Raw genomic sequence first — 27,027 nt, 5'->3', positions numbered from 1 at the left:
TATAATGGCTTATTTCACCCATTTCACACACAAAAATAAGTTTTCTTTGCAATCCTGGAACCTTAACTTTGTCTGGGATAGAACAAAATCATTAGACCTTCGCTCAGATTATTTCTTTGGCTAATCGATGTCTTTCTTTCAACACTTCCTTAGGACATTAGAGCAGTAGATCTACAAAGACAATGTCTGATGAATAGGATGTTTTTCAAATGTAAAGTTTTTGTTGATGAAAGGAAAAAGCAGAGAACTTTGTAGCAATGTGGCTTTTCTAAGCCAACTTCTAATTTTGTACTTACCTACATTAATTAAAATACAAGGCGTTTACAAATACTTTTCTAACAATATCCCTTATTACATCTAATTACATATATGACAAAAAAAAGGTAGAAAAAAATATTAAACAACGACTTTACTCAACACAAAAGTGCGATCATATTGAGGCTTACTGGAGTGAGAGGGAATAACACGTCGTATTAATTCTGTAATGGTCTGGTAATCCGAATAAACGTCACTGACAACTCCGTCACTCACAATTTTTTTAAATGTAAGATTCATATAGTCGATTTACGTCCGGAGAACGAAGGTCATAAAAGGTCAATCTCAGGTGAGGCGCTTTCAATTTTATTTTAAATTGAAATCACTTTTACAACTCGCTAGCCGTCGTATATCTTGTGCTAATAACTTCACAATTTATGTCGAGTCGCAATGGACGTATATTTATTACCTAACAGACAGATTATAATAAAATCGATTTAAATTTACAATTTTGTCATTACTATTTTATAATTGACAACATAAAGCGTCTACAGTAGCATATTTATGTCATGTAATTCACAATTTCGCTGCGAATGGGAACTTAAAAGGTCGGAGCCAATCATTTCTTGAATAAATTTTCAGGAATAATAGAATTTATTCCACAATTCCCATTATTTTTAGCCGTCGTTATTTATCGTTGACATAAATTGTATGCTTAGCTGATTGCGTAAGGGATTCAATTATTGAAAAATAAGCCTTGTGTCGTAGATATTCATTACAACTTTTCTGTTAAGAGGTACCAAAGTAATAATCTCGAGCTTAAACATTTTAAGATTCTCAAAGTTTTGAATTCAACCACCACGAATTACACAGCCGTACAAAAAAAACAAAAATCCAAACCCAAGAAAGCCACATATCATTCCCGAAGGAATTGGATGCCTTGAAGAGGATCGTGTAGTCAAAATTCATGACCTTACTACCAGTTTCGAAAAAAAGTGAAAATTTTGGGTGAAAACTAGTCCAAATATGGGTCGAATCTGTTTTTTTCCTCAATCGAATCCAAATATATCATTTTCGTAGTATTTTTGAGTCGCTGAATACGATGCCATTGGCAAAATTTACCTCTGACCTTCATATTTCTCAGAAAATCCAAAATTAATGTTTTTTACATACTTTGAAAATAAAAAAACTGATTATTAAGGTGGCCATATTCCTGGCCGAGAAATAGCGAAATTTCTGGCGTTTTTAGGTACTGAAATCTTTAAAAGTAAAACGTGTAGAACAAAAGTAAACACAAAAATAAAATCCTTGATGTTTTGTTTATTCATTGTTACCATTTAAATTTACTCAAATAAAATAATAACTAAAAAAAAGCGTTTGTAAAACATGCGTTTGCTGTTATCCTAACCCCACATTTTAAGAATTATTTTCACGTACTTATAAATAAAAGTAAGCAATTTTATATGTAGGACTAAGCAAGTAAATGTTATAAGAATATTTACATGTGGAGTTATATATAAAAAAGTTAGTATTTTCGTAGATTTCAGTACCTAAAATCTTGATGGTTTGATCGTTTTTTGCACCTGTTTATTCGTTTTACTGCGGCGTCTTTGAAAATACTCAGGTGGCATGACATAACATTCCTATTATTTGATAAACTTTAGATTATTCAGTCATTAAATGTTTGAAATTATTTATCTTTGCGGAAAACACTATTTAAAGAATATGGGGCCCTTAAGAACTTTATAAGAAATATAAGGATTTACCACTTTTATCTCCAACATCAAAATAAAAAATTCCAAAATTATTGGCCACTCTGATAAAGAAAGATATTCATTACCGCAATAAAACAAGCTACAGCTTTAGGATTAACAGTTGAAAAAATGTATAGAATTTAAAAATTTTGACAGTTATTGAATGAAAATATATATTAACTTAAATACAGAATGAAGAAAATTAATGCTGTTTTTGGAAAAACCATGGAAAATGTTCGAAAATATAAGAACGTAAAGTTAGTCATTAGGTGGTCAGGTATATATGATTCAAACCATTATATTCTAAAGCCAAATTTTCCAGTTGTACCATTTTTGATAAAGATATGGTTGTAATTGAAATGAAACGATTAAACGTTATATTTAATTATGTAAAATATAGTATATTTCTCTAAAAAGGCATTCATTTAAAAAATATCAATATTCTTCTTTGGTATTAACATTCTTTTGAGCATTGAATGTCTTAAGTGTGTTAAAGCTAAATAAGCTAACTCAACATCTTCATTTGCTATACGAAAAATTCATTTATGCTTTTTGTTGTTTTCTTCTTCACTTCCATCTCTATTCATCTTTAAACGACTAGAGACTATGTCAAAACGTCAAAAACTTTTGTTGACAAACAACTATGAACATACCACCTTTGTTTTAAGGCAAGTTTTGATGTGAGAGTTCGGCAAAGTTACTTTATTGAGTTCCTATGTCATTTTACCGAGTTCTCCTCACTTGTCCCATCTAGATCAGCAACGAGGCAATTTCCGAGCTAAAAAGTCGTCGGAAACAAACATTATACAGAGCGGCAGCACAAATATATCTCTTTAAATCAACTTAATTCGTGTACATACATTTCAAAACTCGAGTTTTTTTTATCTTGACTCCTTATAAACTGTAATAAATAAAATAAGACGCATTGAAGATAAATTAAGAAGTTTACCTGCCTCTACCAAATGTAAACAAACACATTATTAACATATTCGTGCCCGAAAAAAAAATCCAACTGCTACGTGTCTTATAAGAAAGACGCTATCTGTCGATATAATCGCTCTGATCAAGGCGGCTTAATAAAATAGGGCCGTATTCAAGGTGCCTTTGGAAGTTTGCTTATATCATCCTGTTGACGTTCTACCTCCCACATGTGTTTGTTTATTCCTTAATGAGAATTAATGGCAAAAGATTTTATCGATAAAAAAATGGAATATTTCAAGATACCATCAAAGAAATCTATTGGTTTGTGAAGCAAATATTGAAGTTAATATAAATATTTCATACTGTCATTTATGTTTGTTTATAAGGGTCCCGTATACAGAGTGAATCTTATATACATATATTAAGTTCTTTGCCATGGCGTGTGTCAAGAAAGTTATTTCATGTAACACCTCGATCTTTCACTTTAATACTGAAGATTAAATCTAACTGCAATGCACTGTAGCGGATTCTAATTCAAAAAATAGTAAATGGTTTTAAGATCGGTTTAGATAGCTACTTTTTATTCTGCTAGAAGTGCAACTTATCCTTTAAAAATCCGCAAGACAAAGTGAAACAACTTTTAATGTTCAAAAAGTGCTGTATTAGTTTATTTTGAATACAAGATTGTGAATGTGAAACCTGTAACATTATGGTAAAGTAGATAATAAGTAAATTATGTACTTCTAAGTTAAAGACAATATTAAAATAAAAAAATTATCAAAACTGGTGGCTTTACTTTAAAAGTAAACTTATTAATGAGATATAACCTACAAATTATGTCATATTTTAAATGTAAGTGCTATTCCGTGCCAGGTAGACATATTATAAAGTTATCCAATTAAATTAATAAGTAATCGGTGGATAGCCGCACGGTTTAAGGCGTCAGTCCTTTAATCGTGTGCAAATTTCTGCCCGGGTTCGATTCCCGCGGCCGGTAGACCGTAGATTAGCTATGCTTGTACGGAGGATTGGCACCTTCTGTGCAGGTATGGTAGGGTGGAAGAATGTTGGCTTGGGTCAATGTGAGAGATTGACACCGGTTGGCATTTGACCACCCTCCTAATTAATGAGGTTTTCCAGGTTTCCCTCATTGATGCATTGAATGGTGGTTAGGGCCTACCAACAGCGGCCTGCCTAATAATAATATGCCGCCTCCTCTACCGCACAAGTCTCCGACTTATGGGCTAATTCTCGTAATTAGAATGAGGAGTAGAGATATTATTATTATTATTATATTAGTAACAGTTGTATGAAAAATTCTCTATTCTTCTAGACTAGAACAAAAAATGTACTCATTCATATAAAGATATTTAACTTCGAAATACATATAATTTCCCCTGTATATCCCTGAAGCGGGATTGAGGCTTTATTTTTTTAAGGTTCATCAATATGGATGTATTCACACATGGATATGGGCGGTAAATCAGTAATTATCTATAATTTTTTATAATCATGCAAATTTATTCGTGAGGCTTTTTATACCACCCATGTTACTAACTCCAAAGAAGCCAGTTATGATAAATGGAGAAAATATGACTCCTCCTTCAGTTTTTATGTGATACAAAATGTGAAAATTGTTATTACTATTTCAGTGAATTAAGTGGAAACAAATTGGGCATATCTAACACTAAAGACAGTTTAAAACGGCTCTGCTGCCAAACAAGCTTAAAAATATTTGTGTCAGTCTCAAATTTAGACGAATTTTAAGTATTAAAAATGAGGTTGCATTCATTCTTGGCATTTACTTGACGTGAAAAATAGTTGGTTTAAGTACGTTCATTACTACAGTAGTACAAAATATAAGCATGTGACCTACTAAAAATTGAAAATGAAATACTTCTTGATTTTTTCACTACTTTTATTTTCGTTTCTCGACGCGTTGCTAACAAAATGATTTTAGTCAGGTTGTTGATCTTAGCCAGCCTTGATTTAATATTTCCTCGATCGGAACATAGGTAAAAATAATTTACTGCAAACGAAAACATGGGTAAAAATAATATTATGCATATATTATCTAAATTGTATTCAAACAATTTCATTTAGGTGCATTTGTCTCATAAATTTCAATACTTCTTTCTAAAAAAAAACAAATTTACCTCACACATTAATAGCAGTGTTGGATGTCCGTGTTAAATCATTTGTTAGGAAGTCAATTGGCAGGTGTCTAGTCTACGCTAAATTAACCAGATCAAAGAGTATCCCACCCACTTCGCTTCGTAAGAATGGGAAGTGTTGAAATGTAAATAATGGAGCTGTCGTTTTTGTACAAGTTAACAGAGGTTCCTGTCTAGGCTACACAATACATGATATACATTTGAGAAAAAATGTGTGTAAATATTTTTAGAAACGTCAAAAAATTGTATTGATACATGTACAGAAATTTATTATATGAACCCAACTACCCAGATGCAAGAAAATACATTCTTCTCCAAATATATGTGATTATTGTCACAATACTCTTGAGTAGTAAAAGTTGCAATTGTTATACATTTGCATCACATCCTACTAAGACACAGTTGGCGAGTGGCTTTAAAATTTATCTCAGTCCATCACCGAACTACTTTTAAATAGGACTTCACACTTCACATATGTTTTTTTATATGATATGTATTCTATTCTATTCTAAAAATTATAACAATATTAAGAACATGCTGGATAAATTCAGTTTTTCTTTGGCACTCATTAAAAATTTTTCTCTTTTTACAATAATTATTGAAATAATGCGTTATTGATCGTGTTTATTTTTAATTTGCAAAACGTAACGTTCCCGAAGTGGTAGCGGCAAAATATCATAGGCAGTATCGGAACTGAAAAATGTGAGGTTATAAAGTGCTTCTTAATATGGCGCAGGGTCCAAAAAAAAGTTTATGACGCAGAACACTACTTAAATAAAATATTCATGGCAGTTTCAAAATCCATACGGCTGTATGCGTGCTAAAATATGATTTATGTGCACTTAGTTTTGGCCATAAACTCCTCATCTTTATACTCTGTTAAATATTATTTGCCGTTTGTATGTTTAATAAGGGCAGTGCTTAAGATAAAAATAAATTGGTTCCAGCAGCGTAACTGGAGATCGTAAAAAGTGGTAAGCGTGCGAGGTTTTTTGAAGGTGTAAGGTGAAAAAATTAACTTAAGTTGCATACAGTAGTTAATATGCAACAAAAATGAAAAATAAAAATATATAAATATACAGGGTGGGCCATTTTATGCACTCAAATTCCGTACCTAAGCGAGATACGGAAAAATGGTTCAGACAAAAGTTGTTCAGGAAATGGGGGTTACCTATGTGTGCAACTAGCTTTGACCTTGAGATTCATTTTCATGGTAAGTATTCATTTGTCGGTAAGAGTTTTTTTTTAAAATAGGAACCTTTATTTTTTACACCGGATTAAAAAAGAGCAGGAAATATACTCATACCTACGTCCGAAGTGATATTTATTTTTCACTTAGGCGATATAGCTTATTTACTACTAGGAAACGGAATAGGGAAAAACAACGTCATATCACTCTAGGGCGAAATAAACGGACCTAAATATTACTAATTAGTACCCTTCTTTTCTGCAAGAGTAGAATAGTAAATGTGCCTTGTTTAAATGAAGCAGACAAATGAAAGTACAGTCGTTACGATATCAGTTGGAACCGCATAAAAACATTTAACTCGTAAACTCCACGGAATCCATAGGCGTCCAGAAAAATTTTGTCCTGTCTCGTTTAGATATACTATATTCCGAGCTATATTCCTATTTAGTTGACGATATTCTCGAATTTTTTGTAAATAATTTTCTCGAAGTGCAACTATACATCGTGATTCCATAATTACCATACGATTGTCAAGTTTTTTAATGTTTAAAACCGCATTGTAATAAAACATGTCGTAAAGTATCTAAAAATTTATAATTATAATCAGGATAATCGCTTAATTTATCTCGAATCATGTTTAGGGTAGGAACTTTATTTTCTTTATACATATAAATAGTACATCTCTGGTAAAATCGTCAATATTCTTTAAAATTTTATTTTTCCGTTTCTTCTTTGTACCGTGATTAATAACGTCTCCTTCTTTAATTGCGCGATATCTTCGTTAATTTGCTAATCCGTTTCCTAATTTCTTTATCACATTGTTCACTATTTTCTATTTTCAAACATATAATTCATATATATTTAAAATAATACGTTGACTTGGTACGTGTAAATCTTTGTTTTTAAACTCTGAGTTTGTTTCGACGCTTTGGACAAAAACCGGCTCGACTATTTGGGGATTTTCCCGGGTTATTTCGTTATCTTCCGTTTCAAAGGGTCTTCAGAAAGCCATGCTAAATTACTAGATAATTACATATGATATTTATTTTAATAACTATTACCCATTACTGGTTACGATATGAACAAATATTAATATTAACTAATAATTAATAATACGTATTATACCAACAATAAATATACCACGCCAAGCACTGCTCTCTACGGCACTGACAAAGCCAAGTGCACCGTGTTTGACACCAAACTAATTATAGAATACCATGCAAAAAATTATTTACGACCTAGTGGACCAATACAGGTTTGCTTTGACGACCAGCGCGCCGCCGTCCGTTCTACATCAGGCGGACTGGTTACCAATACCGGGCTCGCCCAATGGTTATTCGAGTATAAATTAGGAGACACATCACGGCTAAAGCATATGAAGAAATTTCAAGAGAAGTGCAGACGGTCCTGTGCTTTAAGTTTCACAGGTTCCAATTGATATCGTAACAACTATACAAAATGTATTAATATTATATTAATAACAAAAATCATTTACACCCGTCTTTAAAAACGAAAGTACAATTTGAGAAGGAACCTTTAACAGTAACACCAAAAAAATTCCCTAAATTTTTTTTGTCATCGAATAAATGTTGTTCATTGTCCCTCGCAATAAATTCAGAAAAATTGTTATCCTAGATCTTTCGACCCCTGCTATTAAACGAGATATTTTGTTCTAGGACGTTATCTTCTACATATCCTGATGTTATAGTATCATTCTTCCATTTTCCATGTCTTTTCAATGTTATTATATCTACACCTGCATCTACGAGAAGAATTGTCGATGTACGACGCAACCAATGACCTCTGTACACTTTAGCATCTGCGTAGCCGAGATATGTTGCAATTCTGGATGGTACGCTACCGAAGGTATTTTTGCCTACAGTTACGCAGTACATCGATCATTCCGATAAGTCAGAAAAAGACGCTGTTCGTTAATTTCTTTTGGTAGCAAAGATATATACTACTGTCGATACAATTGCAGAGCGTGCGTATCATTTTCTTCCACAATAGTAAAAGATTTTGAGACTTCAGTTTTTGTATCGTTAATTTTTACTACAACAACGATTCCTTTGTCATCTATATCATCTGTCGAGAGCTTTACGAACTCATCTCTTCTTAATCCTCCAAAAACACCCATTACTATAACTGAAACAATGTAGGACATAGAATAAATCGTAAAACTTATAAATAATATTTTACTACCAGTATTGTTCAGCATCCAACAATTCATTAAAACGAAACGATTTACAGTAATGCGTTCGAGGTTAAACGTATATCGGTCACAAGCGAGCGACTTACAGCAATAAAATGTATACAGATAAAAAATTATAAGCGCTACGAAGACGATATTGGCAATTGTTGCTGTACCATCCTTATTAGCAATAAAGTTAGTTTAGACAAGGTTTCATAGACTGGAGGTCAGCAGCATAGACAAATCAAAACTAAAACACTTTTGTTACAAAGTGGTGTTTAGAAATACAGTAATAATTTTTGTCAGAATAAAGGGAAGATTGCAAGAATAACAACCTAAACACCTGCTCATGTTTTAAATTTTCTTTTGCAAGTTTACAGAATATTATTGACTTCCACTAATTTTAAGTTTAAATGTGAAAACATTGCTCTGTTGGTTTAATGTTTCAATAATTGGGCTGGTTCAACCCGCTATTAATTGAACGAAAACAACAAAGTTATAACTGAAGTCAATTTTTCATTAGACAACAGTATACAAACATAATATGAAATATCTCGCATAACTTCACGTAGCCCGATATTAGACGCGTAAAAATTTAATTGATGAAAACCGTGCCAAATATTTCGCTTGCGAGGTTTCATAAGCGGAAACTAGGTCTATTTCAAATTAGTAGGGGAAAGTGGGAAATATCTTTTGGGAACCTTACAAACAGAATTTTCTATAAATTAAATAATTTAGTTTTATTGTAAACTGTCTGAAGCTATAAGTAATAAGGCAAAATAGAGGGCAAAATCAATCTGGAAAATGAGTCTTTTATAACAATTACTAATAGACCAGGGCGGATCTGTCGAAATATCACACTTCTTGGATGTAAGAGGGGCAAGCTAATTTTTGGTGAAATGCCTTCAGTACAACTCACATAATAAAAGTGTAGATCCCTAGATCTGGGCGAGGTCCGGAACATTTTCAAAATTGCAAAAATGGTTAAAATATTTTAAAAAATGCCCATTTTACCTTTTTCTGCTTATATCTTGGAACATATGCATTTTTAAAGAATATTGGAGAGGAAAAAAGGTTTAGAATTGAATCTGGCACAATACACTGTAAGTTAAAAATGTTTAAATTTATTACCGATGTTGCAAAATAGCAATAATTGATGAAAAAAAAGCAAAATAATCAACTCTTTTGGATAATTTTTTAAAATATTTTAATTGCTCCGAATGCATTCTAATTTTGGTAAAAAAAAACTGTAGAGTATAATAAAATAACACACCAAATTTCATTAATATCAGTTCCATAGTTTTCGCAAAATAATTTTTTGAAAAAAATTTTGAAAAAAAAAATTCTCAGCCTCAAATAAAGCATCTAGATACTTGAATTTTTTTTTACGTAGAAAAGACCGCTCAACCTTTCAAATGGTTTTTTGAAAAATTGAAATTGGTTTATTAGGCCGGCCACAGTAATTTTTTTTTATTTTTAAACAATTAATTACATATATCAATTTGCAATTTAGTTTTTTTCAAAAATTATGGTTGTAAAGCACTTGGAAAGACGCTTCTTTTTTTTTAAAGTTAAATTCCGTTTATTGGTTCTCGAGATATAAGCGGTCAAAGATTATCGGCATTTACCGTTAATTTATAAACAATTTAGCAATAATCTTTGATACAGTGGCTTCGTCTTTCCGAATTCTAAGGTGGAAAAATTTTCATATCCATAAGTTATCGGCAACATAGATAAATCGGCGGAAAAGCTGTCGCTTGCACACGCGAGAAGTGATTCAAAACACGAAAAGTGGGGGGGGGCTTTCGCTCCGAGACTGAATTCGGAGGTTCAAAATGCGAAGGTACGAAAAAAATTGCATTATCTCGGCTTCTAATGAACCAATTTCGACCTTTTTTTAATCCGATGTCTCACGAGTCAAGGAATTCGAATATCGTAATGCCAACTGTCTAATTTGCACATACTTTGATATAAACAAAGTTCATTATTTATGCATTAACTATACTGTATATTTTAGCCTATGCTATTACATTTTTTCAATGAAAAAATTAATTTACGTATATATTTCAATACTATGAATGTATTTAGTTATAATTATTACAATTATTTAAATAATTTTTGTTTAAAAAATTTAAAAAAATTGTTGTTAAATACAGATAAAATTAAGAAAAAATAGGACTTTAAAATTATAATTTTTGAAAAAAAAAACTAAATTGCAAATTGATAAATATAATCTAATTGTTTAAAAATAAAAAAAGAGTGTTAACTTTAGCAAATTGGATATCCNTTCTTATTTATATCAACGACTTAGCCGAATGTATCAAATACTCTAAGTTTCTCCTCTATGCAGACGATCTGAAAGTTTTTCGCGCAGTTTCATCTCTAAATGATTGCCAGGGTATTCAGCAGGACATCAACCGGATTGAACAATATTGTAATAGGTTTAAATTATTTTTAAACATTAATAAGTGCCATTCAATTACATTCACTAAAAATATTAGTCCCTACATCTTTAATTACCAGATTAATAATGAGGAGCTTCGGCGTGTCTCAGAAATAAAAGATTTAGGCGTTATATTTGACAGTAGGTTGAGTTTTGGTCACCATATTGATTATGTTTGTCGAAAATGTAATGGAATGTTGGGTTTCATTTTCAGGACGTGCAGGGAATTTAGAGACGAAAAGTCTCTTAAATCTTTGTACTATGCCTATGTTTATAGCAGACTTAATTTTGCATGTGTAATTTGGAGTCCGAATTATAACATATACAAATTGAGACTGGAAAGAGTTCAGAACAGATTTGTTCGTTACCTTAATCTCAGGGTCAACGGTATTTATAATGTTGATGACATATCAGCTACTAAACAACAATTTAATATCGTCCCTTTGGAACAAAAAAGGATTCACACTGATTTTATTATTTTATTTAAATTATTGAATAATTTATTAGACTGTCCCTATTTAATTTCTTTACTGAATTTTCATGTTCCTTCTAGAAATACGAGGACGACTAATTTATTTAGCACATCAACCCAACATACCAATCTCGGACTAAATAGTCCATTGTACAGAATGACTGTTAATTATAATATGTACTTTGTCGACTCTAATATTGATATTTTTAATACTACTCTTAGCAGTTTCAAAAGATTTATTAGGAATATTCAGTTCCTTTAATTAATTTTTTACTTATTTTTGTATATTTTTTCACTGATGTATCCATTTCCTGTTAGTTTTTTTTGTTTTGTTTACACTATGTTCACAATTGTATTAATGGATGTAGCAAGCCTGTTTGCATTCCAAATGTGATAAATAAATAAATAAATAAATAAAGTTTATTATTTATGCATTAAATATACTGTATATTTTTACCCTATGCTATTAAATTTTTTCAATGAAAAAAATTTTTTTACGTATATATTTCAACACTGAATATGAATGTATTTAGTTATGATTATTACAATTATATGAATAATTTTTGTTTAAATAATTTTTTTTTATTTGGAAATTATTTTTTTTAAATACATATAAAATTAAGAAAAATAGTACTATTATAATTTTTGAAAAAAACTGAATTGCAAATTGACAAATGTAATCTAATTGTTAAAAAATAAAAAAAGAGTGTTAACTTTAAAAATTTACTGTGGCCGTCCTAATCAACCCATTCCAATTTTTTCAAAACCATTTCAAAGGTTGAGGCTGAATTTTGAAAATTCGAAAAAATTAAAAAAAAAATATTTTGCGAAAACTATCGAACCTATATTAATGAAATTTGGTGGGTTGTTTTATTACACTCTAAGGTTTTTTTACCAATTAGAAGGCCCTCGGAGCAATTAAAATATTTCTAAAAAATTATCCAAAAAACTTGAGTATTTTGCCTTTTATTCCTCAATTATTGCTATTTTGCAACATCGGTAATAAATTTAAACATTTTTAACTTACAGAAAAACTCAATTCTAAAACTTTTTTCCTCTTCAATATTCTTTCAAAATGCTTAGATTCCAAGTTATAAGTAAAAAATAGGTATTTTTTAAAATTTTGTAAACATTTTTGCAACTTTGAAAATGTTCCGGACCTCGCCCAGATCTAGGGATCTACACTTTTATTGTGAGAGTTGTACTGAAGGTATTTCAGCAAAAATTAGCTTGCCCCCACTCACATGCACCTGAAAACAGATCCGTCCTGGTCTATAAAGGAATGTGACGTCATAAATCATAGGAATAAAGCCTCCGCCGAACCTCATTATCGTAAACCATAAATATGCCACAAAGACTTGTTTCTCTTGTTCACTTTTTCAAGAGTTGAAAAGTATGTCAATTTTTACTGAAACATTTCAAGATTAAAATCAGTTTCCATGTTACCCCTACTGTGAAAAACAGTTCAACTGAAGTTCGCATAAGCAAAACGTCCACGGAGTGTTTTCAATTACGGCCGGAGTTACGTCAGCGGCACGTAATCTCCCGAAATATTTTAGGCGTACGCGACGGCCGCAATAGTGAATTTGTGGCCAGCGGGGCGTAAAACTGCTGATTGTGTACGGTCAAATTAACGTGCCCAAAATATAGTGTACCTACGGCAAACGTAGGTTAGTGATTCAGTGTTCTTTTAGATGTTAGCGGAAATTATCCCGCAGCGCAATTATATAAATTTTATAGGCGGTGCCGTTTATCATCCATCATGTGAAGGATGGCTTTTATTTCAAAAGTAATTTTGGGCTTTCCAGGCTGACGCGGGTTGTTGTAAATTACGCCTTTACTGCCTTCATCGGGAGGTGAAAGTATGTGAAGTAAATAATAAGCGAATAATAATATTTTTTGAGTATTTTGCCACCTGTGAGAAAATTTTAAAAAATTGGTTAAATATAGAAAAATACTTCAGACAATGTCGCACCTATTCTGCTTATTTTTTCTTCTCAACGACAACTGAAGGCTCTGCAGACAATGACAAGCATTTGAAACTATAGTTGGGAACTAACGAGCGTTCAAATAAAAACGTGGTCGAAGTTGGCTCTGACCCATTGGACGTAGGGCGTAGCTTATAGCGACCAACTTAACCTCATTTCTCAACGAGCTATAGCAGCTGTCAGTTTCAATAACATTTAATGACTATACAACTTTATTTTAAAGAATAATCGTGATAACAATAACAAACAATTAAAGGAGCTTTTTTTAACACTGTGTGGCAGGTACCGACTGATATTCCCACCATTTGTGATAAAACACGTACAGAAGTTCTTGGCGCATTTTCCATTATTTGTTGGACATTTTCTTTTAATTCTTCAGTCCGCTTTTTAGGTCGGCCGCTTCCTTCTTTTCTTGTTACACTGCCCGTTTCACGAAAAACATTAACACAACGCTGAACTGCACTTTGAAAAATTTTGTACTCAACAACGCCGGGAAGTTGATTTTGAAATTCTATGAAACATTCCTCAATAGAATACTTCCATATTCCATCAATATTGCGTCCATTTCTAAAGTAGGACTCTATGATAAACACTTTTAGTTCTTGAGAAAACACCATTTTAAACGCTTTTTAAAACGAAAATATTCAAATTGATAGCGGCGATATAGCGCTTTGACAGATGACGTTTAAGTTCATTTGCTATACGCTACGCCCTACGTCCAAATTTTCAGAACCAACTTCGACCACGTTTTTATTTGAACGCTCGTTATATTACCACGAGCATAACGAACCACCCACTTTTCAAATTTCTTTACGAATATCATGATCAAAAAATTTTTGAGGGTCGGATTAACCCATAATGCATACAAATATTTTAAACAACGGTACATACTTATGTAGAACATACAGTGTGTCCCCGGATGGGGTTCCGCACTCTTGTAAACTTTTTTTTGTTGATTTTCCGAGAAAAAATTACTCTTCATAAAAAGTTTTGCTTATCTTAGAAAGCCATGGGCAGTAATCAAATATGTAATAAAACAAACAGGGCGTCCAAAATATTTCGAATTGTGAAATTTTCCCTAAGCAAAGTGCCTTTAATTCTTCTTTTTGTTAAAAATTGTATTTAATAAAGTTGTTGGAGAACTCAAGAAATGCTTAAGGACGTTCGATACATCTCTTGCGGGGCGGGCGGTGCGGAGAGTATGCCTATGTTTATACACGGGAGTGTTGCAGTACCAACCTTACATAAATTAATTTCAGCGAACTAAGTATGCTATTTAGAATGAAATTTTACAACACATATTAGCTTGCATATTTTTTTCGTGTTTAATACACGTCAGTTCACTTTTTATTTGAATAAAAGCGTCTATTTATTCATTACGAGTTTGTAAAATTATGGATGAAATCTGGCAACATTGCCATGGCGTGGTGGTAAAACTTGGGTCAACTGTCATTACTGTCAACTTTGCGCTTATTCCGTAAACATGAATGAACAACCAAGGTACAAAGGAAAAGTAATGACTGAAAAGTATAAAATGAGTGTAAAACAGAATGTGGATTGATGAGAAAAAAATAAAATGTGCAAACCGAGAATCCATATGATAACTATCAATAAGTTCAATGTATGATAGTGAGACGTCGACTTGTCAAATTGAAGATTATGACATAACAACTAAACTGTTCGTTTTGCAAAGAGATCCTTTCAATTTTTGTTTCAAATTGCTAGTATATTGCTTTAGATCACGAAAAATTTATTTAATATTAATTATTACTACATATATTTTCGACTGGAATAATTTTATAGTCTATAATCGAACTATTCAAATATAGCGCGTCAGTCGAAGCGTTAAATACAGCGTACAGTGTTGCCATATTTCCTTTCATTGGATCAGATGTTTGTTCAAATTTGTCAAAACGTTATCTATTCATTCCATTATCTCAATAATTACATTGTAAGTGCATATTTTTATTGTTTTAAAATGTTTTGTAATATTTAATTCTTTAATTACAATTTTATTTTCCCGATCCTAACCATTTTTAAGAGCAATATTCACGTTTGATTAAAGTTTTTTCCCAACTCCCATAAGAGCCTGTGTAAAAGAGCATAATTTTTAAAATCATTTTTCAAAAAAACTACGTTGTCAATCGATCTGATATTTTTACACAAGTCAGTTTGCATATTTATTAACATATTTCAATTGCTTTGAAAACATTCTTACCATTTTTCTTTTGGTATAATAATAGCATTTTGCAAATAAAAAGACGCCGCATTTGTAATTATCTTACAAACCATATAATTACCATGGATATTTCCTTATCAATGTCAATGTCAAAGTCAACATATTTATTTTTATTAACTGCCCACCGAATATTTTTTATTAATAATAATGCTAATCCTGGAACAACGAATTTATTTTGTGAAATATTATGGAATCGGTAATGTTTGATATCGATATGCAATACCAATTTTTAATGAAAAGTATCCAAATTTAACTAACTGGTGTTTTCAAGCTAATTATAAATTTCGATACCACTGGTGATGTAAAGAATATTGAAAAGTTAAAAAAAGAATACAATGGTAATGACGCTGCTACTGTTATTGTTTAGTGTAGATTCTGTACAAGACAGTCCAAAGATATCAGGCAGGGAAAGGTCAGACAACATAGATATTAGCAGATCTTATATTCAAAGAATTTAAGTAAGTATACAACAAAATCTATCCATTCAAGCCAGTGTCTAATCATAAATTGCTTGATGGAGATGATGGTCGTCGTTTGGACTTTTGTTTAACAATGGGCGAGAAATTGACTGAAAACAGATTCTTTCATCGCAATATTTTATTAACCGAGTCATCATTCACAACTAATGGCGTGGTTTCCTCTCAAAATTGTAGATACTGGCCTAAAGTTAATCAAATTTACGATTGATAACTAATAGTCAAAAGTGTAAAAAAGTAAATGTCTGGTGTGGCGTAATGTATCATAAAATAATTGGTCCTTACTTTTTGGAAGAAAATCTTCATGAATATTCATATTTGGAATTTCTCAATAATTCTGTTTCCGCAGAACTAGATAGCGAAAATAGTGACCGCATAAATCGCTCGTTTTTTCACAATTCGCAGAGAACTAAAGAAAATAGATAAAAATATGTTTTTGGTCTCAAATTACTCGTCGTAAAAAATTAAGATGAGCATAGCTTTTAGTTTTTTGAAAATTTTCAAAAATCACCCCTATTTAAGGGTTGAAAAGACGCCCAAAATGAAGAATTGAATATTATCTACCAATAAATATAAAAATTATTAACATGTGAATTTTTCTATCGAACGATTCTTGGTACAAAGAAAGATTTATTCTCATGACTGAAATATGCATGTTGAATTAGAAAATCCACCCTCAAGCGCGCTCAGGGGGTGAAATCGTCCCCAAAAAATAGAGAATATCAGAAATAATTGTTAAAATTAAAAAAAAATGTATTAATGATAATTCACATGCTAATAGTTTTTATATCAATTCCACACTTCCGGTTAGAAACAGGCTTAACATTCACTTCGCGAACAAGTAGATCGGACGCTATGGACCAATACCTTGGCCTGCACGGGCACCCGACTTATCCCCATTAGATTATTTCTTATAGGGATACCTAAAGCAAAAAGTGTATTTACACGATTCTGACGATAACATTGATTTAGGAAGCTGTTCCCACCATAAACCAAGAAATGATCTCGTCTTTGTATGTATTGTGTGTCGTAATTGCGGCGTCTTTTTATTTGTAAAATGTAATTATTGTTATTTTCTAACTAAACTTCGAATTTAAGCATTTCTTGAGTTTTCGAATAACCTTGTTAAGTACAGTTTTTGACAAAAACAAAAATTAAAGGCAATTTGCTTCGGGAAAATTTCACATTTTTGACATTTCTTGGACGCCCTTTGTGTTTTATTACATATTTGATTATTGCCCATGGCTTCCCAAAGTAAGCACAACTTTTTATCAAGAATAACTTTTTCTCAAAAAATCAACAATAACATAAATTTTGGAATAAACGATTCAAATTTATAATAAATACCTAAAACTGTGAAATATAACGAGCGTTCAAATAAAAACGTGGTCAAGTTGGTTCTGAAAATTTGGACGTAGGGCGTAGCGTATAGCAAATGAACTTAAACGTCATCTGTCAAAGCGCTATATCGCCGCTATCAATTTGAATATTTTCGTTTTAAAAAGCGTTTAAAATGGTGTTTTCTCAAGAACAAAAAGTGTTTATCATAGAGCTCGACTTATAGACAAGATTCGTGAAATTAACAATACCCCGAGCATCTTAAAATGTCTTTAATTCTTTGAGGAACAGGTGTGAAAAGTGCTTGGAACAAGGAGGGGGACACTTTCCGCAGCTCCTTTAATTGTTTGTTATTGTTATCACGACTATTCTTTAAAATAAAGTTATATAGTCATTAACGTTATTGAAACTGACAGCTGCTATACAGCTCGTTGAGAAACGAGGTTAAGTTGGTCGCTATAAGCTACTCCCTACGTCCAATGTGTCAGAGCTAACTTCGACCACGTTTTTATTTGAACGCTCGTTACATACATAGTCAACTCGAAAGGTAAACATATCAATATAAAATTATGCATTAATTAATACAATAGTTAAATTTGTTGCGTTCAGTATAAAAAACTACAAAAACACCTCAAAATAATTTTTATAATATGTATTAATTAATAATAACAGGGTGATTCACAAACGGCGACCAAAAATGAAACCTCGTATCCTTTTGTAAATTTTAAAGGGAGTCTTTGGTATAAAATTTTTATCTAAGACGCTTCGTTAAAAAGATACAGGGTGTTAAAATAAAAAAAATATTTTTATTTTTTTTTTTAATAATTTAAAAACTAGTAAGTGAAATAATTTGAAATTGGGCACATGCATGTATGTAAACATTGTCCACAATCTGAGGCCTTTTAAAATTTTGATGCTCCAGTGATATTTTGGGATTCATCTTTCAATTTTGTACAAATTACTACTGTTTTATGTTTTTCGAAATAAGCCTGATTTTCAAGTAAAACTTAAAAAACAAACTGAAAACACTTTTACTTAAATGACATGACAAACACTAATCATTCGGTTATTTATTCGAATTAAGAAATTAATAGCATTATTCAACATTTTAATGATTTTATTTGAGTAAATGCTCAAAAATACCTCAATTTCTACGAACACAGGCGCGATATATTATTATTGTTGCTTGAATCTGATGAAAAGCAATATTTATTCTTTCTTCTAACTACTCAGGTATATTAATTTGTTCACAGTATGTCACGCGTTTAACAGCACCCCATAAAAAGAAATCCAGTAGGTTGAGGTCCGGTAGTTTCAGTTTGTTTTTTAAGTTTTACTCGAAAATCAGGCTTTTTTCGAAAAACGAAAATATCATGATTGCCACCGTAAAGCAGTGGCGTACTATTTTATTTAGAAAAATATGCTACCGATACCTCGCATCTCCGCTACTGAAGCATCTAAATTTTAGATAAAAGCCTCAGATTTTAGACAATGTTTATATAAATACTTGTGTCTAATTTCAAATTATTTCACTTACAGGTTTCTAAATTATCTAAAAAAATTAAAATATTTTTTTAAGTTTAACACCCTGTATCTTTTGAACGAAAAGTCCTAGATAAAAACTTCAAAGGAAAACTCCCCTTAAGATTCACCAAAGAATACGAGGTTTCATTTTTCGTCACCGTTTGTGAAACACCCTAGTAAACAATTTTTTTTTCAAAATATTTAAAATAAAATTTAACATAAAACTTTATATCAAAACAGCAAGATCATTGGTTCAAAATATGTAGTATTCCTATAAAAAGAAAACAAAAAACCCATGTCACTTCTTGGAGAGATGTATGTTCAAATGCAATAAGAAATCCTGATTTTAGTCGTTTCAATTAAAAAAGGTCAACCCCTCACTGGACTTGCATGGCTCGCTACGACCAAATCAACCCCGTAATGTATACCAGTTTATACACGTCGAACGTGAAAATGACCTTCGGTAATTTTCGGCCTTTCTGCAAGCACCTGCCCGACTGGAATTGGAATTTCTTTATTTATTGGATGTAATAATTTCGTAATCCAGTGCCCAGTGCGAGTTACCATAATTCTACCCGAGACCGAGACCGACGAAGCCGTACGTCAAGCGAACCACGTAAGCAATTAATGGCTCAGAAAAGAGTGCGAAAGCAAATTGAGCCATTAAATTTAAAACGGAATGGATTTTATCTGTTTGTGTTGGGTTAATCATTTTTATTGACCGTATAACTACAACTAGTCGGGCTGGTTAATAGTTCTTGACTCTCAATTGCGAAAGGTTGGAAAACAAGGCTAGAAATTAAATATACAGGGTGTGTCCCACGAACTTGTTAAGGAAAAATACTGTTTCGGTTATTATTAAATGGGAGGGAGTTGCCACAATGGAATCGTTCTTCCCAAAAATAGGTCGAGCTACATAAAACTTTATTAACGCGATCTCTGATAATTCGATGTCCTACTTTCGGAATTAACAGACGGTGCGTGACGCGATCTCAATAAAAGAAAAGGTTTAAAAAGGATCAATTGTAGACGTAATTTTACTTAAAAATATCTTTTAAATTAATTGACCTATAATCATTGAAATAATTTCCTTTCATCATGTACGTCGAGAGCCGCTATTAAGGAGGTATATCGGGGTCCGAGGGAAGTGAGGAGCGCAGGAGGGGTCCTCTGCTTTTCTTATGGGACTAAAGCCCGCTGCCAATTTGAAAAAATTTAATTCTATTTAAATTATTTGCGATAAACAATATTTATATAGCAAAGAAATCTACTCATATGCACATAGCATACATATTGACCAATTAACAACATAAAAATATCATATTTAAGTAGTTTTAAATTATATTTAATAACCGCATAAAGACTATGTAACGAGCGTTCAAATAAAAACGTGGTCAAGTTGGTTCTGAAAATTTGGACGTAGGGCGTAGCGTATAGCAAATGAACTTAAACGTCATCTGTCAAAGCGCTATATCGCCGCTATCAATTTGAATATTTTCGTTTTAAAAAGCGTTTAAAATGGTGTTTTCTCAAGAACAAAAAGTGTTTATCATAGAGTCCTACTTTAGAAATGGACGCAAGATTGATGGAATATGGAAGTATTCTATTGAGGAATGTTTCATAGAATTTCAAAATCAATTTCCCGGCGTTGTTGAGTACAAAATTTTTCAAAGTGCAGTTCAGCGTTGTGTTAATGTTTTTCGTGAAACGGGCAGTGTAACAAGAAAAGAAGGAAGCGGCCGACCTAAAAAGCGGACTGAAGAATTAAAAGAAAATGTCCAACAAATAATGGAAAATGCGCCAAGAACTTCTGTACGTGTTTTATCACAAATGGTGGGAGTATCAGTCGGTACCTGCCACACAGTGTTAAAAAAAGATTTGCGTTTGTTCTCCTATCGTTTAACTTGTCAGCAAGAACTTCATGAAGTTGATTTTCCGCGACGGGCTGTATTTTGTGAATGGTTTTTAAACAACTACGGTGAACTTCATAATATCACCTTTTTTTCTGATGAAGCCTGGTTTCATTTAAGTGGTTACGTAAACTCACAGAATATGAGAATGTGGTCTTCTGAAAAACCAGATAACTTTTTTGTCGAGGGCCCTCTACACGCTCAAAAAATTGGAGTTTGGTGTGCTCTCAATCGAAGGAGGATTTATGGACCTATTTTTTTTAATGGTACTCTTACTGCGCAAAGGTATAGAGAAGAAATTATCGCTCCTTTTGTTAACCAGCTGGAAGAAAACGAAATTACAAACTTTTACTTTCAACAAGATGGCGCAAGGGCACATACGGCAGGCGAGACGATGAATATGTTGAGGGAAGTTTTCCAAAATCGACTAATAAGTCTCAATGCTGAACATGAATTTCCACCGAGGTCATGTGATATTACGCCGTGTGATTTCTTTTTGTGGCCTTACCTTAAAAACACTATTTTTGAACTGCCTATTCCTGATTTAAACCATCTGCAGGCTCGACTTATAGACAAGATTCGTGAAATTAACAATACCCCGAGCATCTTAGAAAATGTCTTTAATTCTTTGAGGAACAGGTGTGAAAAGTGCTTGGAACAAGGAGGGGGACACTTTCAGCAGCTGCTTTAATTTATTGTTATAACAAGGAGGGGGACACTTTCCGCAGCTCCTTTAATTGTTTGTTATTGTTATCACGATTATTCTTTAAAATAAAGTTATATAGTCATTAACGTTATTGAAACTGACAACTGTTATACAGCTCGTTGAGAAATGAGGTTAAGTTAGTCGCTATAAGCTACTCCCTACGTCCAATGTGTCAGAGCCAACTTCGACCACGTTTTTATTTGAACGCTCGTTAGATGTGGCAACAGCGTTAATAATTGACTAGCAGTTGTACACATTGCGAACCTACAGACCTCGGACATCGGAGATATTGCGCGTCAAATTCGGGTAAAGATGCGTACGCGTTCAAAAATGTATTATTATTAATTAAATATATCGTATTTTCCTCGCGAAGATTTGTATCCTTTATTTAAAATCCGTAAATAATGTGAACTGCTAAAACAACGAGAATTATGTTAATTTAGTTCTAAAGAAATGAAATGACACTTGCGCCCATCTCTCGTCCAAGTCAAAGAAAATGTTGGATGCAATTTTGAAGGTTTTGTGATAGAAATTACATTATTACTCACTGTTCGTGGTTTTAATATATATTTTAGTAATGTTACAAAAGTTTTGCAACTATAACTAACTTTTTAGATATAAAGTTTGCTGAGAAATATTTATGTTCCTTTGTTATTCCGTACAAATGTTTAAACTTTATGTAACCCTAAATATTGCTGCGTAAGGATTACGATGTTTTTATAAAGCATTAAATATATTAAAAGGATTTATCAGCTGTATTTTTATTCCAATAAATATATCACAGCTTCCTAGTATTTCTTAATTAATCTAGTTTTTTAAAAACATTACAAAAAAATCATCTGTTGTGGATAATTTATTGTTGATAATAATATACATGGGATTTAGGAAAAATGTATATGTTTGAGATCAATTTCGTATTTATCAAGTCTTTCAAATGTATTCCCTCCTTGCTGTCAGCTAATTGCGACGTTGCCACATTAATCCTCAAGTTAGACGGAAATGCAATTATTGGTTTCTATTTCTAATTAATACAGCTGTACTATGTTCAAAACTTACATTAGTTTTACATCAAAAATAAGATAATACTGTGTACTATCTATGTAAAAGTTTTGTTTCACAATTTCTGCATTTTTTTCTTCTTTCGGGCAAAAAAGAGCCGCACCGTCCATCTTCGCCATATAAACCTATGTTAAAATGAGCAACTTTCAACAACAATATCTCAAAATATAGATTCAAAAAAAAATTCAAAAAAATATGACGCACAGAGGGAGCACTGGGTAATACGCTATATAAATTTCAAGTACATCTGTGCATTTCAGTAAACCCGATATACCTCCTTAAGGTCACATAAAAGTCTCCTTTGGGATCGTGAAAATAAACAATTGGATATCAAAGAGTGTAGAGGCAACGCTCAACATCAACCAAAAGCAACACCTTTTATATTTTTACATATAGAAGTGTCCTTTATACTGGATGACTCAGAATTTATTTGAAAAAAATAGGTAACAAAAATAAAAAGACATGTCACTATTGCTAGTTTTTGAAAGAAATAGAAAATACTTTTACGCTACTAGAAGTCTGATCTACTAGATTGAGGCAAGAACTACGGAGCAGTAGCACGACAACAAAACCTAAACGAAGATTTGGTGCACCTATTAAAAATTTAAGAAAGTACAGTTTTTATGGCAATTTTTTTCTAATTTCCGTAGCTTCGTGCAACTCTCTTGGTTTCGACAATGCCTATGTATGTTCTCAGTCACGGAAATTTAATAATTTCAAATATTTCGAATTTTCATCACCAAGAACGGCGGTGACAGCATTTTTAACATTAAGGCGATGTTTCGCATCATATTAGCTATGTCCTGTACAAATTTCGTCTCGTGCAACTCTCTCTGTTTCAAAAATACAATACTTACGTGTGTTTTCAGCCACGAAATTTAAATAATTCCTAATATTTCGAATTTTCACCACCAAAAACGGCGGTGACAGCATTTTTAACATTAAGGCGATGTTTCGCATTGTATTAGCTATGTCTGTTTTAATTTTTCTAAATGAGCCCCCGTTTATTTTTGCGCTGTGGTTGTGTGCAATTGTTTACTTCATTGGAATATGTAAAGTGATGGTAGTATAGTTCACCTGAACTAAGTCAATGTAAGAGGTTATTGACACAAAGATCATCACTTTAAATATAATGCACCACTTAAGACTTAAATGAGATCGAAATGAATACAGAAAAAGTATAACACTCATATTTTTTAACTTATTTTTATTTTGTCGGCAGTATTCTTATAATGACCCCTCTGCTCGACCCTGAGCATCAAAACTCAACTGAAAACCCTTCTAGCTAGCTATGAAACACCCTGTATTAACCCTAGACTCTTTATTGCAGTGATCCTGGCCCGAGTGAAGCGAGAGAGGATCCACAACCAGACGAGGTTCTATAAGGTGCGAGTGAGGAAGCAATACAAGATCACGGAAAAGGGTGAAGTCGCCCTGAAGTCGGGACGCATCATCACCCCCCTCTACGACTCCATGTGCGGCGTCGAACTGCAGCCTGGGAAGCTGTACGTGCTCTCGGGGAGGATCCACAGCTTAAAGGCCCACGTCAGCTTGTGCGACATGGCGGTGGAATGGGAGAAGCTCACCAGGAGGCAGAGGAAAGGACTGAAGCTGTTGTACAAGCACGGGTGCACCTGCAAGATCAACCAGTGTCGCTTCGGCAGGAAGTGTTACAGGCAGAGGGACGGTTGTAACTGGAGCAACGACTGCGAGACTAAAGAGGTGAGGTTTGGGCTTAAGGTGAAGGGTTGGAGCGTGGATTTGCAGGATGGCGGGTTGGTAGTGTCGCCTGATTTTGTGAACTAGATGCGAAGGGTACAGGAAAAACCATCAATTTTAGCGAAAAGTGACTCGCAGACAGCTTGTAGGGGTAAAATTATCTACAAAATGAGACTTGTTAAATTAAAATTGGTTAATAAACAAAAAAGTTACTGCAAAAAACAAGAAAAGTGCCCATTTTTTAATTTGTTTACAACTATCGCATTTATTGTTAAAATTTTATAAAACCTATGACAAGTTGAGGGTTTTGTCATACTTCAAAGGTGTGCCAAAAGTGGGCGCTGTAGTTGCGAGTTATGAACTTTAAGCCTCTGTACAGGCGTTAATTTTCAACCAAACATGATTCTGAAAGCGTCATTGTAATCTTAAAGACGTAATTAAGCGACCTACTAAAATATATCACCGTTTTTTTGACATTAACATTCTCAAATTGTGCATTAAAAAACCGTGCGTTTTTCGCATATAAACAATTTGAATAAAATTGTTGCTATTTATGCTACCTCATCAAAAATAGATACAATGGATAGCTGGCAAAAAAATACAATTTTTTTTTAAAGAAGCACCCTCTACGACCAACAGGAGCCAAGATAAGAATTTTTTTAAATCCTAGCGCAATTGTTTATAAATATTAAGACTTGAATTTTTCGCAAAATACAGTTTACGACGTAAACTAGGATTTCCCGTGAATTACATTGAAAAATGTGGAAAATTAACGATTAGCCCTTTAAAGAGAAGGTTCTCGCTATGTAAATTGTCCGGTGGCCGGCGGCGTGGTGGTGGAGGAAGCTCGTCCAAGCGGTCGCGCTTTCAAATTATTATTTATTGTTAAAAGATTTTAAATAGAACAAAAAGCATTTGAATTTATTGCAATGCGGTCGATAACATTACAATTTTAACTTCTTGAAATTTTAGTAAATAAAGTTTTTTTATTATATTTATTACTAATTCTATACAAAAAAAAAATTGCAACATAAAAAAATATTAATCACAACCATTTTCAATAATAGATATGATGCAATATAATACCTACAACAATTTAAAATTTAAAATTTTTTCTATTTTTATGAGAAATATTAATTTGAAAATAATTTATGAATTTTCACTTTACTTTTACATTTAAATCGTAATTAAATAGCTAACAAAATATTGAAAAAAAAAGTTTACTTTGCCTTAATGTGTAAAAAAATAACTTTTTAAATGAACGATAGCTTTATTTATTTATTTAATAATAGTAAAATAATTCCGAAATTGAAATTTTAATTAATATTTCGTTTAACAATAATTTTTGTGACATTTTTGTAAATTAAAAAAATTTAAGTATAAAAAAATGCATTTTTTCTGGGGTACGGTGCTATTCTACGAGTTCGTAAATATGCCCATTGTTAATTTTTCGTCGAGCTACCCCAGTTTAAAAAAATATATAAGTTTCTAAGATGAATAGAAGCCGATATATTGTAAAATTTACAGCTCGCATCAACCTTTATCGTGCGCGCGACCGCTTGGACGAGCTTCCCCCACCATCACGCCGCCGGCCGCCGGACAGTTTACTTAGCGAGTACCTTCTCTTTAAAGGGCTCGTGAGTCGTTAATTTTCCACATTTTTCAATGCAATTCACGGGAAATCGTAGTTTACGTCGTAAACTTTATTTTGCGAAAAATTCAAGTCTTAATATTTATAAACAATTGCGCTACGATTTTTTAAAAAAAAATTCTTATCTTGGCTCCTGTTGGTCGTAGAGGGTACTTTTTTTATTTTAAAACTGTATTTTTTTGCCAGCTATCCATTGCATCTATTTTCGGTGAGATAGCATAAATAGCAACAATGTTATTCAAATTGTTTATAAGCGAAAAACGCACGGTTTTTTAATGCACAATTTGAGAATGTTAATGTCAAAAAAACGGTGATATTTTTTAATAGGTCGCTTAATTACGTCTTTAAGATTACAATGACGCTTTCAGAATCATGTTTGGTTGAAAATTAACGCCTGTACAGAGGCTTAAAGTTCATAACTTTTGGAGCCTCCGCTATAAACAAATAGAATTGTGCGAAAACTATTGCACCTACAGCGCCCACTTTTGGCACACTTTTAAAGTATGACAAAACCCTCAACTTGTCATAGGTTTTATAAAATTTTAACAATAAATGCGATAGTTATAAACAAATGAAAAAATGGGCACTTTTCTTGTTTTTTTGCAATAACTTTTTTGTTTATTAACCGATTTTAATTTAACAAGTCTCATTTTATAGATAATTTTACTCCCTACAAGCTGTCTGAGAGTCATTTTCGCTAAAATTTATGGTTTTCCCTGCAAAGTGAAAAAACTGTTTTCCTCACTTATTTGTTTAAATAGAAAAGTTAGCTAATAAAAATTTTTGACTCAGGAGATGAGAGATGTCTTGTATTATGTTCCTTTAGACAATTTTACAATAATCTAGCGGATAGGACTTTTTTCGAGTATCTCTTTTATTTTCGCTAATTTTCCTGGTGTAATAGCAATCATCATTTTTATTTATCAGGCTACTTTGAAATATGCAATTATATCATTTTAAATGCTCGTGACTGCTAAAGAAAAAATGTTTGAAATTATCACAGCTACAGTCTGTCAAA

At 32.3% G+C, this 27,027-nt stretch overlaps 1 protein-coding gene across 2 annotated transcripts in view; it reads left to right on the top strand.

Moving 5' to 3' along the window:
• Window positions 1-27,027, top strand: part of LOC108905132 (tissue inhibitor of metalloproteinase) — a 95,361-nt gene that overhangs the window by 64,524 nt on the left and 3,810 nt on the right. For both annotated transcript variants that reach the window (XM_018707906.1, XM_018707905.1), the window contains one exon: window positions 23,970-24,361. In XM_018707906.1, the coding sequence (XP_018563422.1) occupies window positions 23,970-24,361 (392 nt within the window). The remainder of the gene's footprint in view (window positions 1-23,969; window positions 24,362-27,027) is intronic.

The sequence above is a fragment of the Anoplophora glabripennis genome, unplaced genomic scaffold, assembly GCF_000390285.2.
Source record: "Anoplophora glabripennis isolate ALB-LARVAE unplaced genomic scaffold, Agla_2.0 scaffold287, whole genome shotgun sequence".
Lineage (NCBI taxonomy): Eukaryota > Metazoa > Arthropoda > Insecta > Coleoptera > Cerambycidae > Anoplophora > Anoplophora glabripennis.
This window is presented reverse-complemented; position numbering and strand designations above follow the sequence as displayed.